This window comes from Hyperoodon ampullatus (genome assembly GCF_949752795.1).
Source record: "Hyperoodon ampullatus genome assembly, chromosome: 15".
Classification (NCBI taxonomy): domain Eukaryota; kingdom Metazoa; phylum Chordata; class Mammalia; order Artiodactyla; family Ziphiidae; genus Hyperoodon; species Hyperoodon ampullatus.
This window is the reverse complement of record NC_136928.1, coordinates 57469764-57484773: the sequence shown is the minus strand read 5'-3', so window position 1 is coordinate 57484773 and position 15010 is coordinate 57469764. Positions and strand designations below refer to the sequence as shown.

At 34.1% G+C, this 15010-nt stretch overlaps 1 protein-coding gene across 3 annotated transcripts in view; it reads right to left on the bottom strand.

Annotated features, from left to right (window-relative positions):
* MAP4K3 (mitogen-activated protein kinase kinase kinase kinase 3) overlaps positions 1-15010 on the bottom strand; it is a gene marked incomplete at its 3' end in the record, with an annotated part of 191680 nt that overhangs the window by 37327 nt on the left and 139343 nt on the right. The window contains exons 14-16 of one of the 3 annotated variants that reach the window (XM_079721504.1): positions 11393-11451; positions 10053-10115; positions 1831-1889 (exon numbers count right to left, since the gene is read on the bottom strand). In XM_079721504.1, the coding sequence (XP_079577630.1) occupies positions 1831-1889; positions 10053-10115; positions 11393-11451 (181 nt within the window). Of the gene's footprint in view, positions 1-239; positions 273-1830; positions 1890-10052; positions 10116-11392; positions 11452-15010 lie in introns of all 3 variants that reach the window. The other 2 variants (XM_079721506.1, XM_079721505.1) reach the window with 2 other exon arrangements.

Here is a 15010-nt window from a genome sequence, read left to right as displayed (position 1 = left end):
AAACAAACTTAGTTCCTGCGTGGTCTGGAATAGGCAGAAACCCATAAATGGAAATCTGTCTGCCTGATCACCTATGGAGAAAGCAGGAAATCCTGTGAGTTTTAAAACACTGCCTAGTCACAAGAATAAAGCAGACATAGCAGTACAGTAAGAGAAGTGCTACATCCATGCTCATGTCACATGTATGTATATACCTGTACATGAAACACAGCCAAAGGGCAAACTTTGGGGCAACCTACCTTGCCAGTGATTCGTTATATAGAATAAAGTTCCTTAAGCAGGGATCCAATTAATCAAAAAATGAAGGTTGGGGAAATTATTAACATTTACCTAGCCAAAGTAACTATATAATATGAAAATGTCTAACAATCAAAAAATCAGACAATGGGAACTAAGGAATCTAGAAAAGCATTTAATGATAGGCCATTTTTGGGGTATTTTTGCAAGTATATAATACAAAAATATATTTAAAATAAACCAAAGTAATTGAAATATTTTTCAAAATTATACCAATCTCTTAAAATACATCAAAATTTCCTAACAAGATCCTTAAAACTAGTGACCTGAAACTCAGACAAAATAACACAAAAACACGTCAGAATTTATTTGCTAACCCATTATGAGACAAACTTTCCTTTGTTGCCCATCAACAAATCAAGACAAACTATAAACAGCAAATGTTACTATTTTGATAAAATTTCATTTTTCAACCAGGGAAATTTTAGACTTATTTTCCATTTTAGGAAACGTAAGGTTTAAAACAAAAACAAAAACTTCATGTTATTTAACTAAACTTCAGCAAAATCAAAACTAATGCATTTCTCTAGCTTGTCATTCAAAGCCGTTTCTGGGTTAAGAAAAGAGTATTTAAACATTTAGTCTATAAAAAAAGAAACATGATTTTGCGTTATCTCTAAATCTGAGTTGCTTGTCTTTTAGTCACCTGCTTAACATATTAACAACATATTTTAACTAAAATATGGGTATATAATATGTCTCAACCCTCTAATGTCACTGAAATTGTATTTGGAAATTTTAAGTAGTTCTGATTATTGAAATAATATCTACATAGCTGGGAGATTTTGGCAATTTAAATATTTCCCTATAAATTAGCTTTTATAATGATAGTTTATCCATGAACTCAGGAAATGAGACTCTACGGGGAAGAGCAGAGTCCTGTCTCCATATCTTGCTAATTCAGGCCTACGAACATCTTAAATTGTTACACCTGTAAGCTGCCTTTTCACCACCGTGCTGCACCACCTAGACAGTGCCTGGTATACTGCAGACCTTAAACAACCGTTGGATTTATTTCTTGCATAAAATAAATAATTTTTAAAACTTTAGACATATTTTAACAGCTAACGGCTATCTACTTTTTAAAAGACTCTTAACAGCTAAAAAGTTAAGACAAAGATTTTTAAAGAGCGTGAATATTTCCATCTGTTTTCATAGGCCAACACATCTGAGAGATGTACCAAAGCAAGTTTTGTAAGTAATAAACAGGTCAACTTTGCAAATAAAAGAAATAAATTGCTGAAACATATATTCATCTTTAGTTGGAATGTACTTACTTTCTCTAACAGGTAAGGTCTACAAAGTAGCTTGATACAAAAAATTTAAGGTGACTCTCCCCAATATGACAATTATTGAGTAGATGATTAGCAAGGTAGTAATAAAGAAAAGTTAAAAGCATATTATAAAATATATCTACCAGACTAGTACAATTTACTACTGTAAATATTTAAAATACAATTAATATATAACATATTTTAAGGCAATTTAAGTATTCTTAGATTTAAAATTTAATTTTAAAAGAATTTTACTTACTTGTTTGCACCTAAAAAGTAACTACTTTGGTGTCCTTGTCCATATTCTAGTTGTAGATCCTAATAGTACAGAATAAAATATTCAGCAAAATAGTAGTGTATCACAAATCATGATACACTAACGCATATTGTTTTTAAAAGAGAAACCCCAGACTTCAAATAAATCTGTATTGCTATATGTTCTTAAAAAGAAAGCAAGGTAGGACTTCCAACAATAAAAGATTTCAGAAGTTTGTAGTCCTAATTTATATATTTTATTATTTAAGGTACCAAAATTTTCCTGGGAACTTGTTTGAACACTATATGCAAGTTTCATTTATGGTTATTGCTACTGTAATTAACATTTGTAAAAATCAGTTTTTGGAATGAAAAAAGCTGAAATAAGGTATTTATGCTCAAGCTATAATGAAGCAAAAACGATTACAGAAGAGAACAAGCAACAAAAATTCTTGGTTTGACTTTGTATATAAAATCTGCAATAATTATGTATATATACACATTCACATATTTCTACTACTGCTTCATGCAGGTAATAATTTTTTAAAGGTTAAAAAGAAGGTGGTCTTTTAAAGTAAATTATATATGTGAAATTGCACAGGATTATAAACTAAATTTAAGGACTTTTAATATTTTTTAAAGAGTAAAGTAGCAAAACTTCAAACGAATATTATTAAGGCAGTTCTTCAACTATTTAAACATTTCCACTGAACGCTGCAGGTTGTAGAGTTAAGAACTGAAATTTAAAGGAACTAACAATCTATGTGCTCGACTCAAATGCCTTCTTGAGGAAAAAAAATGATTTCCAACAACCACGGAAAGTACAGTTTCCTTTTCTCCCACTGTATTTCAAGCACTGTTTTAATGATTAAGGGGGAATATTTAACATTTTAAATGAATTTTACTTTCATTAGAATATAGTGTACTTAAAGCGCTATCTAGTTTTACAAGATACTGCCAGATGCACAATGAGGACTTAATGCAAAAGTTACCTTCTTGGAGCAGCCTTCCAAGACTGTCCAGGAAGACAGGTGTAACCTTCTTCGCGACTCCATGGCATTTAACACATAGTTCTCCTCTAGCATTTACACTGACTTTTAATTAACTTATTTACAAGTTTATAAAAATAGTAACCAGGCTATAAGCTCCTCAAACAAAGGAAAATTGTTAAATCCATCTTTTTTCCCTACAGCCTAGGGTCTAGCATCATTCCTGGCACACACTAATTAGGCCCTAAAAAAGTGCGTGTTCAAATGCCATTTGTTTATTTTACTGTAAACAGATAACTAACACTTCAGCCTCATTTAGATACACATAGATAATTATAGATCACACAAATACCAAGCCTAGAAATATGAGACTTCTAAGCAATACATCACATTTAAGTGAAAAGTTAAAAGCCAAAAGCCTGGTTTAGACAAGGCTCAAATTTGTCTTCTTCAATAATTGTGTTCTTCCATGCATAATAATATATGTTCTTACCAGTGACAGAAGAGATAACACATCATAAACAAAAAAGATTAGTGAACTGTCACACTGGTATCACATAATATTCTAATGAAAAAGGACACCTGTCCTCTTTAATTTGTAATGATATATCTTAATAGGATGAAATTGCTATTATCATAAGACTGCCACACAATTATTATGCTGCACTATTTAAGTGGTCATGACTTTATATAGGAGACTTTAAGCTTTGGTATTTAGTAAAGAAAAGTACTAATCTCAATGAATACCTTTCTGAACTCAACTTCATTTTCTTCAGCTACACATAACTGGGCCCTTCTACTGGACCAGCAACCTCTTTAGCCAATATAATCTCTTAAGCCTTTAATCAAATGACAGCTTTCAAAAGTGTAATTTGTGCAGAGTGGCCATGGCTTGTGTTATATAAATATAGATATGTCCTAAGAATAGCTAGCTCATCTGCTACATGACAATTACCAGGTTGATGATAATAATTAAAAAAAAATCAACTGATACATTTAGGAAGGTAAGAGAAGAATCTGAAACAACTAATGAAATATTTTAATAGAAAATGGACTGTAAGTTCACATACAGAATAACATTCAGGATGGGGAGAAGTCGCTGACAGATCCAGGTCTGATGATTAAATGTGGCATGTGTTAAGCCCTATAAGGAAAGCTAAAATTGAAAGGGTTTCATTCTTTATTAATTCCTTCTCCGTAAATCAAGTTATGTTTCAGCATCCACTGGGAAAAAAAACAACAGAAAACCCATGTGCTAGGCATGTCATCAAGGAAAAGGATTGCACTAAGTCCTTCTAATAAGTAGTTAATCTCATTTAATTCAACTATTATTTACTAAGCACTTATTATATGGCAGGAATTCAGACAGCAAATCAGACAAGAAAAATGAGAATAAATAAAAAGGAAAGGAAGAAAAGGGAAACTTGGGCAAAGTTAGTAGTCATTTACGTATCTTTAGGGTAGTCTAAGAAAGACTGCTTTCCAAAGGGACTTGGAAGCTATTCTGTAACAGAAAAATGCTACTAAAGTTATGCTTGGAAAAGCACTCAAAATAATCCTATAAAATGATGGTAAAACATGGCCATTCTTTATAAGCTAAATAAGAATACATTTGAACATGCCAGGATAGACATAAAAAATTTAGTAGCATAAATCAGGCATCAACTTATTAATGAATGACAGTGTTTAACTACACAAAGTCAAAGCAGTAACAACATGGATGAAAACATGCAATAGCCCAGTATAGATTCAAATTGAACACTCAGCAAAAAATTTAAGATGGTCAACCTAAGCCCAATTAAAATATCTTTTGGGGTCAGAAAGTCCTAACTTCAGTGTTTTAATGAATAGAGGAGTACTTCTGAACTCGGATGGAGCCTCTAAGAAGACATGGTCCCAGCAAGAGCTGAAAAAGAACAGAGGATGTGGCGTGGAACACTGGAAAAGGAAAATACATGACCAAGAAAATCTTATTATTGTTTTTTTTTAAAACCCATCTGGAGAATACAAAGTCTATCTATACCTGATGAGAAAACAGCAGGAAGTCAAAAGAATTGTTACAGTTGGCTACAAAAACACAAAAGAAAAAATACTTTAACAATATGTTTTAACCAAGAAAAAAGAGAATAGCAGAATTTTTTTTTCTCATCAAAAAAATGAGAAAATATGGCACACGAGTAAGGTGTTAGGAGACACCTTTTAATGTGGCAGATAATTTACAGAAGTAAAAGGGGACTAAACCCTCGATAATTCTTATTTCTTAAAAAGAAAAGCAAGTAGGGTCAGAACACTAACTGAACAAGCAGTGTTCTGACTAATAAAAGCAGAAGACTTAAGGGGACTCAAAGTGAATAAACATGACTTTTGTATAGCAAGGTTGGAAATGAATAACAGCAGGTTAGTTTTTTTTTTTTCTTTTTTAATTTTACTGAAGTACAGTTGAAGCATGTTAGTTTTGATACTCTAGAAAATGTCCTGCATTTGTGCAATTATGAAGTGAGTTTTCCCTAGAAATTGCTTCATATATAATAGGTAAGAAAAGTGACCATACAACATAAATTTTAGAGTAAGTAATAGTTTAACAGATTTAAAATTAACAAAGTTGATGTTTCTTTTCCAGAATAAATTTAACTTTATTTATAGACTTTATTCAATTCTGACCTAATTCAGGGGTAATCTTGTAGTACTTCTGTTATGGGTACTGATAATGATAAATTGGGTCTATCTTTTGGACATGTTTTTAATTATAACCTAAATATTTTATTCTTACTTTTTCAGGTATACTATAAGTTTCTTCAGAGCAATGCTTATGTTACTACTTATGTTTCTCCACAGCAATTAACATAGTGTTTTACATATACAGTTGACCCTGGAACAACATGGGTTTAAACTGTATGAGTCCACTTATATGCTGATTTTTTTCAATAAATACATACTACAATATCACGTGATCTGCTGTTGGTTGAATCCAAAGATGCAGAGTCACAGGAAGGCCAACTATAAAGTTATACTCGGATTTTCAACTGCTGGTGTCCCTAATCCCCTTGTTGTTTAAGGGTCAACTGATCTTACCTTTCAATATATTCTTCACTGGTATATGGGCCAAAATGCCTAGTAGAACTAGGAAAATTAGAAAAAATTAGCAGCAGCTGAACAGATGTGTAATACCTTTTAACGTAAAGACAGCATCTTCTAGATCGGCTATATCCATTCTTATGGTTATGGGCAAAACTCTTATTATTATGGAATTTTGCTGAGTTTTTTCTTTGCTTTTTTAACTCAGGCATCTTTCAAAATTTAAAGACCTTTCTACTCACTAACAATGTTAAAATTCAAGCTCTGTTACTCTGGTTTCATATATTATGATTGCCTGATTTAAAAAAAACCGTTTACTATAGTAATGATTCTAAATTCATTTACAAAAATCATAAGATGAATACCCTTGGCACTTAAAACAATCAGAAAGCATTGATGACATGGAAGTTTTAGGCAGCAAGGTCTTTAAGGGGTAAATGTTTCTTTTTGGTCCCAAAAGATTTAGGGCTGTCATCTTGGTGCCAATTGTCTACGAAGATGACAGCCAGACATTTTGGGTCCATCAGGTTTCTAGTAGCCAGCAGTAAGTATTTAAGAGTTGAAATCCTGTTCACAGTGCTAAGGTTTTAGAACTATGAAAATAGGAGACTGAAATAATTATGGACACTTCACATCAAAAAACAAAAACACTAATTTGAAAAGACATATGCACTTCAATGTTCATAGAAGCACTATTTACAATAGCCAAGACATGGAAGCAACCCAGGTGCCCATCAACAGAAGATGTGGTATATACATACAGTGGAATATTACTCAACCATAAAAAGAATGTAACATTGCCATTTCCGGCAATGTGGATGGGCCTAGAGAATATTATGCTTAGTGAAATAAATCAGACAAAGACAAATATCATATGACATCACTTATATGTAGAATCTAAAAAATAATACAAATGAATCTATTTATAAAACAGAAACAGACTCACAAACACAGAAAATAAACTTATGCTTACCAAAAGGGAGAGGGAAGGGGGAGAGAAAAGTTAGGAGTATGGGATTAACAGATACAAACTACTGCACATAAAATAGATAAGCAAGAAGGATTTGCTATATAGCACAGGGAATTATACCCAATATCTTATAATAACCTATAATGGAACATAATCTTAAAAAAAAACCTGAATCACTATGCTATACATTTGAAACTAATGGAATATTGTAAATCAACTATACTTCAATAATATACACATACACACACACCAGAAAATAACAAGCGTCAAAGAGGATGTGGAGAAATTGGAACCCTTGTGCATTGCTGGTGGGAACTGTAAAATGATGCAGCAGCTATGGAAAACAGTATGGCAATTCCCCCCAAAATCAAGTATAGAATTATCATATGATCCAGCAATTCCCCTTCTAGTTATATACCCAAAAGAACTAAAAGCAGAAACTTGACAGATACTTGTATATCTAGGTTCACAGATGCATTATTCACAATAGTGTCCGTTGATGGATGAATGGATAAACAACATGTGGTTATACATATAATGAAATATTATCCAGGCTTAAGAAATTTTGACACATGCTACAACATGGATAAATCTTGAAGATGTTATGACATTATGCCAAGAGAAGTGAGCCAGTCACTTACATTATTTGTCACAAAACGACAAATAATGTATGATTCCACTTACATGAGGTACCTAGAGCATAGAAAAATTCAGAGACAGAAAATAGAACGGCAGAATGGGAGTTATTGTATAATGGGTAAGGAGTTGCAGCATGAGTAGATGAAAACGTTCTGGAGATCAGCAGTGGTGATGGTTGCACAACGATATGAATGTACTTAATGCCACTGGATTGTACACTGAAAAATGGTTACAATGGTAAATTTTATGTTATGCATACTTTACTACAATAAAAAAAATAACTATGGAACATATATGTTGTTTAAAAAGAGAGAGAGCATGAGCACAAGACCAGTATGAGTGGGAAAAAAATATTGACATTGTTGGGTAGAGGCAATAGTGGTTTAGGTTGGAATTGTTGAGCCAGGGTGCTTAGGTCAAATCCCAGCTCCACTATTATTTAGTTGGGTGGTTAAAGTCGATTTCAGCTTCTATGCACTTTAAACCCCTTATTTGTAAAACAAGGATTATAATTTAACATATTTAAAGTGTTTAGAATATAAAGCCTGGTTTAAAAAAACTTCTAGGTAAGTGTTAGCTTTTATCATTAAAAGTGGGCTTTTAAAGGTTGATTTTATAAATAGTAGGATCTGACAAATATTTCATTCATCCCTCTTCTGCCAGAACTATCCACAAGTTAATTGTCCCTAAAGCCCTTCTCTGTCACAAGACTCCCTTGTCAGCTGCTCCCTCTATCATAAGAAACTACTGATTATGTAAGGGGTGTGGGAGGTAGTTCTAGGGAACAGACCCATGATAACTCACTCAAGTTACTAGGCTAGTTACACACGGTAGAGAAAAGAATATTTGTAACTCTAAAAGTAGTATATTTCTGGTTTTGGTGTTGTATTTTCCTGGAGAATATTAATACCTAAAACAGTCAATTTAAACTTTTGATTCTGTGTTCTTTTATTTCCACAACAAATGTCACTATTGTCATTCTAGCCTACATATGCCTAATCCTGAAGAAATTTTCAGTCCAGAAATCACTGGCAGTGCTGTCTTCCAGCACTGCACCTCACTTGTCCCCTCACATGGTTAATTCTGGCCTCATGCTTTCTGGCCTCTATGGGCCATTTATTGACTCTTCTAGTGTTCCAACTGCTTCTTCCCACCTCCAGCATTGGTTCTACCTTTGACTGCAAAACAGGCATCACCCCTGTGGTGACTAATTTTCTGTACTTTCTTTCTTCAGACCTAACTGGGGAACACATGCAATCTCATGGTTTCATCTATCATTTCCTCTTTGATGACTTCAATCTTCCTTTTCTGAACTAATCCCATAATTCTAGTAGTAGTGTGACCATTCCATAATTTCAGCTCTTTATCTGCCGTCTCTCAGAACTGTGCCAATGACTGTTCCCACGTTAATTCCCATGACACTTAGTAGTCAATTGTCCATTATTTTCCTGGAAAATATATAATGGTTCCTATACAATACTGGAATCAGTCTTTTAGTCCCTCCCAGAAGGCAGATGAACCATATTAACCCAAAAGCCTTCCTCCTTCTTTGACTTCCATACCTATTATATGTTAGCCTTTCCTCATCAATAGTCACCACCAGAAAAAATTTTGGCAGTGCACTGTACATTTTGTTGCATGGCTAAGAGTTTATATATACGAGTATTTTCCACTGATCCAAGACTGCAACTTTCCTAAAAGAGAAATTATGTCTAAAATCTCTTTTATGTTCTACAAATGTTACTGGGCATAGATATAGGAATTTATATAAAGAATCATTTCAACTAACCAGAATTGAAAGAGGTATGTTATTAAGGCAGAAAGGAAGGAAAGAGAAGGAAAATTCGATTGAAAAAGTAGAAAAGTGGAATCTAGGGGTAAATATGGAGGCAACTTGGGGCCCTGGCCAGCTACAGAACTAGAAAAAACTATTTAATAGCAACTATTAAAAGTACTATTTAATATTTACTAGGGTTAATTGCCCATCTTTTCTTACCTTATGGTAAGATAGCCTTAATATTTATAACTTCAGGGAGTTTTTATAACCCAAATTTTGGCCTGAGAAAACTGGATACTTCATAATGCTACAAAGTTAAATTTCATCTGAGACTGATTTCACTGTTAATCAGGGGTAAATTATTTTTTAAAATTATATATATTTTATTTTTGTAATATATGGATATGTATATATATGGATGGTTTCTAGTTCACTAAAACAAGTCACATTATTCAAACGGGACATTTTTATAGGCAAATGTAATTTCTAAAGAAAAAAATCCATATCTGAGTGAGAAAACAAAGTGTTCTTATAAAAAAGAAAAAACTTTAACTTTTTGTTGTAACGTTATAATATATTCGAGTAAACATGTTTATTTAACGTGTAGAAAAAATTGCTATCATCCTTTATATATGGTAGGTTGCTAACTGGCAGGAACTTATAAAACAATGCTTAAACTGGTTCATTAAAACTGGACAAAATGTTTGATTAGAAAACCCTGAAAGCAATTAAGACTAAAACAACGCTGACAAAGAAAATCAGAAGATGAGAAATACCAGATTAGATCTTGCAGTGTAGTATATTTCTTCTGAACTGTCCAAAAAATCATCACTGTCGGGCTGTTTAGCAGAGACCAAGAAACCCAAGTTATTTACACTTAGACTAAAAGCCACAAATTCACAACGGGAAACTCACAAGTGAAGTAAGTCCTGCTAACATAACTTTATTAAGGTAAATGCAAAGTCAAATCAGATTAAGAAGCTTCTACAAAAGCAACAGTGCAACAACTTTGCTCTATAATACAGTTACTAAATTAGTACAGAATTTAAATACATGCAATGGTAAGTTAAAAAGAGAAGCAGAAAATAACAATTGGCATTTATTAACATCATGATTATGTTTTCTTCTAAACCTTCTCCATCTTCTACATAAAGGTCAGGCTTATGTATTATAACATGATCATTTTAAGAATTTTTCTTTAGCATTCCTTTCCTCCATGCTGGTATACTGAATTAGAGCAACTCCTTAAGTTAAAAGGCTAAAGACTCCCTTTGTATGCCTTTAATCAAGTGGGTTAAAATAAGCATTAAGTTTAAGAAGAAAGTTCCCACTTCAATCCTGAGCACTCATTAACAGTTACTTTCTTCTCATTATTAAGCAGAAAAGGGGAAAAAATGAAACATATAATCTGGAGCTTTGGTTAAGTAATTTCATTAGGATTAATTCTGCTCATTTTTTAAGTCTCATTTTTTATTCTTTCATAGAATATTAACATCTCAAATGTTTGTACAGCATTTTGCTTCTGAGACTGCACCTAATATTTTATCATATATCTGGAAAGGAGTATATAAAAAATTAACAAAAGAGAATCATGAAAAGAATGTTTTAGCAATCTTTAAATAAATGATAAATTTAATCTGCTCTGTACACCTAGTCTCTCCTGAGTCTCAGTTGCTCCAAAGAGATTGGATTCTGTCCTGATATTTAGAAAAGGTGGTTTACACTCTTAAAAAACTGCCCACAAATTTAATGAGAAGATATGCTATTACTGGCCCAACACTGTAGTTTAAAATTGTGGCATTTATCCTAATAAATATATACGTAAAAAGCCCCTCAAAAACTGCAAAGCAAAAAAAAAAAAAAAAAAAAGGGCTAGCATTAAAAACATTTAATCAGCGAATGGTAAAACTAGTAAGTTTCTCCTAAAATAATTTTGAAAATATTCAATTTCAGCAACACAGATTTATTTATTCCAAATTTTAGAATGTTACCTTTTTATTTCCCCAAATGCTTTGAAAATATTAATAACTAGCTTTTGTAGTCAGTACCAACATATCACAAAGACTAATGAAAACATTTACTTTCAGTGTTAAGATTCCAAGACTACACTACTTACAAGTTCATGATGTGGTTCTGTCTCCTTCCTTAAGGGTGGATCAAACTTTACTTGGCCAACTAAAAGAGAAAAAAAGTAAAGCCTTCATCTGTTTCCATATTTTTAATGATATAATAATTTAAAAAGTTACTCCCATAGCAAAACCTATTTAATTTTACCATCTACCATAGACTGATCACAATCCCAAGATTTAAATAAAGAATCTGCTAGCTGGAAAAAACCCAAGAAAGTCTAAGCTGTTAAAGCTTAATCTAATAATCCTAGGCCTTTTCTGTAGTTAAAAAAAAAGATGATTAACAAAATTACGTGTACGTTACAGTCAGGATCTAAGGTGCTACTTCATTGTGACCCAGCATAAAATAGAGACAATCTTAACTCAGTACTTCGGTATACAGACAGCAATTCAGGCAGAGTTATTTCTGGAAGCCAGCCTGCAAGATGGTCTCTAATGAGTCCTGCCTCCTGGTGTTCATAAACTTGTGTACTTCCTTCCCACTTCCCTGGGGTGGTCTATGTGACCAGACGAAACCGGCAGAATGATGGCGTATAACGTCAGAGATAAGGCTTCTGTCTTGGGCTCTCTCTACTGGATCACTTGCTCTGGAGGAAGTCACGCTGTGAGCAGCCCTAAGGAGAGGCTACACTGCCAGGAACTGAAGCCTTGGGCTAACAGCTCCATGAGTAACCTTGGAAGCAAATCCTCCACCTCAGTTAAGCCCTCGGCAGACTGCAGCCCCAGCTGACACCCTGATTGTCATGACAGACCCTGAGGCAGAACCACCCAAGCTAGGCTGTCCTGGACTCCTGACCCTTAGAATATGTGTGAGATAATAAAGGTTTATTGTTTTAAGCTGCTAAATTTTGGGGTAATTTGTTATACAACAATAAATAACTACACTTCTGCAGCTAAATTATAAACTAAATACTAGAGCTAATATAAATATGACTGTACTACATTCACCTTTCCCCCTGCTATTCTAATTTAATGAATGTTTCACTACCTTTACCTTTAATTTCTGTATCTCATTATCATTGTCATTATCTGCTTTTATAACCTGGGTACAGCATTCAAGACCACTGAGATAAAAGCAGAGGCACAGATATAAAGCATTAAAAAGAAGAAAAACAGACAGTCACAAATAATATCACCGCTTAACTAGTAAGAGCTCAGCCAAAACAGCAATTCTCAATCAAGGCAGGGAAGTGAGTGAGATTTAAAAGTACAATGATTTTATAACTGTTTTGATTTTAGCTTAGTATGTATGGTTTACTGTGAACGTTAATGCCAAATAAAGGCGATCATAAGATGTGAATATTTAGCAATAGGAGGCACAAGTAAAAAAGGTTGAGAAACGCAGCCCTACAAGATCCCCAGTTGTGGGTGAGGAAGTATGTACACGCTTTATAGCTGTTATGCACTAGATATCAAATTCTGGCCCTTAGAGATAAGTAGGCTGTTCAATAATGGGTTCCTCATACCTGTTCACATATGATCACATATCAAAGATTGCAAAATAGATTTTAGTAAGGTATTAAAACGTATTTTATATACATATATATACACACACACAAACACACACATATATATATACACATATCACGTTGATAGAGGCCCTACTGAACAACTCTCACCTAAACCTGTCATCAAGTGGCAAAATTAAATCTGTAATAAAATTACAGGAGGACAGTTTCATGCATTATCTGCCTTGTGTTATCATCACATGTGAACATGCCTGTTTCCACCAGACTGCATAATCACTAAATACAGGGGTGCAGGGATGCTGTCTTAGATTTTCATTTTTATTATTATTATTATTATTTTTTGGCTGTGTTGAGTCTTCGTTGCTGCATGTGGGCTTTCTCTAGTTGCGGCGAGCAGGGGCTACTCTTCACTGCGGTGCGTGGGCTTCTCACTGTGGCGGCTTCTCTTGAGCATGGGCTCTAGGCTTGTGGGCTTCAGTAGTTGTGGCTTGCGGGCTCTAGAGCACAGGCTCAGTAGTTGTGGCACATGGGTTTAGTTGCTCTGTGGCATGTGGGATCTTCCCGGACCAGGGCTTGAACCCCTGTCCCCTGCATCGGCAGGTGGATTCTTAACCACTGCGCCACCAGGGAAGTCCCTAGGCTAACTTTCATAGCAAGGACAGAACCCCAACTGTAGCAGGTATTCAATACCCCTGTACTCTGTGGGAACACTTTTCCAGAGACAGGAGCCCGTACAGCGAAGTCCCTATGGAGATTCATTCTTCATGCCTTACACTGGTATCACTCTTCTGTTCTCTCCAAATTCCCTAAAGTTATGATAAGTTTCTGCCACAGGACATTCCAACTACTGTTCAAATAATTGCTGGGCAATCATCTCAGGCTACAGTGCTATTTATGATGTTCTTAATAATGTCGAAAATTCCTACTTGTCTGTAATTGTCTACTGGTCTTGATCTCTGTTTCTGCTACCATCTCCTTGAACGTATGTCAAGCGACACATCATAAATTTATGTTTTACTATCCAGATGAAACCTCCTTCTTAGCTTCTTTGAAATAGCTCTGACATGATCACTTGCTGACCCATCACTAGCCATTAGGGGTCAAAACTGATCCTACTATGGCAGACAAGAAGGGCCCCAGAATTATTTCTTCTTAAAGCAAGTCTTTGCTTATCATATTTAACTGAAGGCAGAGGGGACTTCCTAAAAGGGAAAGAGCAACAAACTTTCTGCAAGTGAGCCAATTTTTACATATATGTTGCCCAAACACCATTTAGTTTAATAAAGAGAAAACCTTGGTTGCATGGAGAGATACCATGTAATTGTAAACATAAAACATTATCAAGAGCAACAAATATATACAAATACTAAAATAAATTATTTTCTCTAAAGCCTGCCTTTATCGGCAATAGCATGACTGATTATTCTATATATCACATCTCACATAAAATCATAAAACATCCTAAGAAAGCAGATACTACAACACTGCATAAGATTTTAAAGCCTCAAACATCAAACCCACAAATTATAAGAAGTGGTGGTTTTAATCCTGTTGCTACCTCAATATACTAGAGGGATACGACACCTTTCTTACTGGCAAACACAGGAGAAGGGAAGATGTCCATCAAAAGGGGGGCATATCAGAGTCTCAGAAAAACTAGGGTAAAGGCATCTATAGTTTCAAATAGCATGTACACACATATGCAGTTAGGAGCTGAGAATCACTGATATAAACTAGTAAAGAATGACTAAGAGGAAACTGCACTTCGCAGTAAAGGGCCTGACAATACAATTTAAAAACAGAATTGGATAACAAGATACAAAGTACTTTAGACTTTCAGTAGCACTGAACACATAAGGTTTTCTAACTGCAAAGGCAGCTCTAATCACCTTTTGTATTATTAAAGAAATGACAAAGATGTATTGTAATTACTTTTTGTACATTAAAAAATAATGGGAAATGCTCACATGCTAAGGTTGCCATTTTCAGAAAAATACTTTTGGGGAAAAAATAGCAAATTTAAATCACATGGCTTCAGAGGGAGCTACAAAGGTTAAGTTTATGTGGTCACACAACTAACTGTAGGCAAAGTACAAATCCCAGTCACGGGCTTTTTGTAAAGTAGATGGTGCTTTC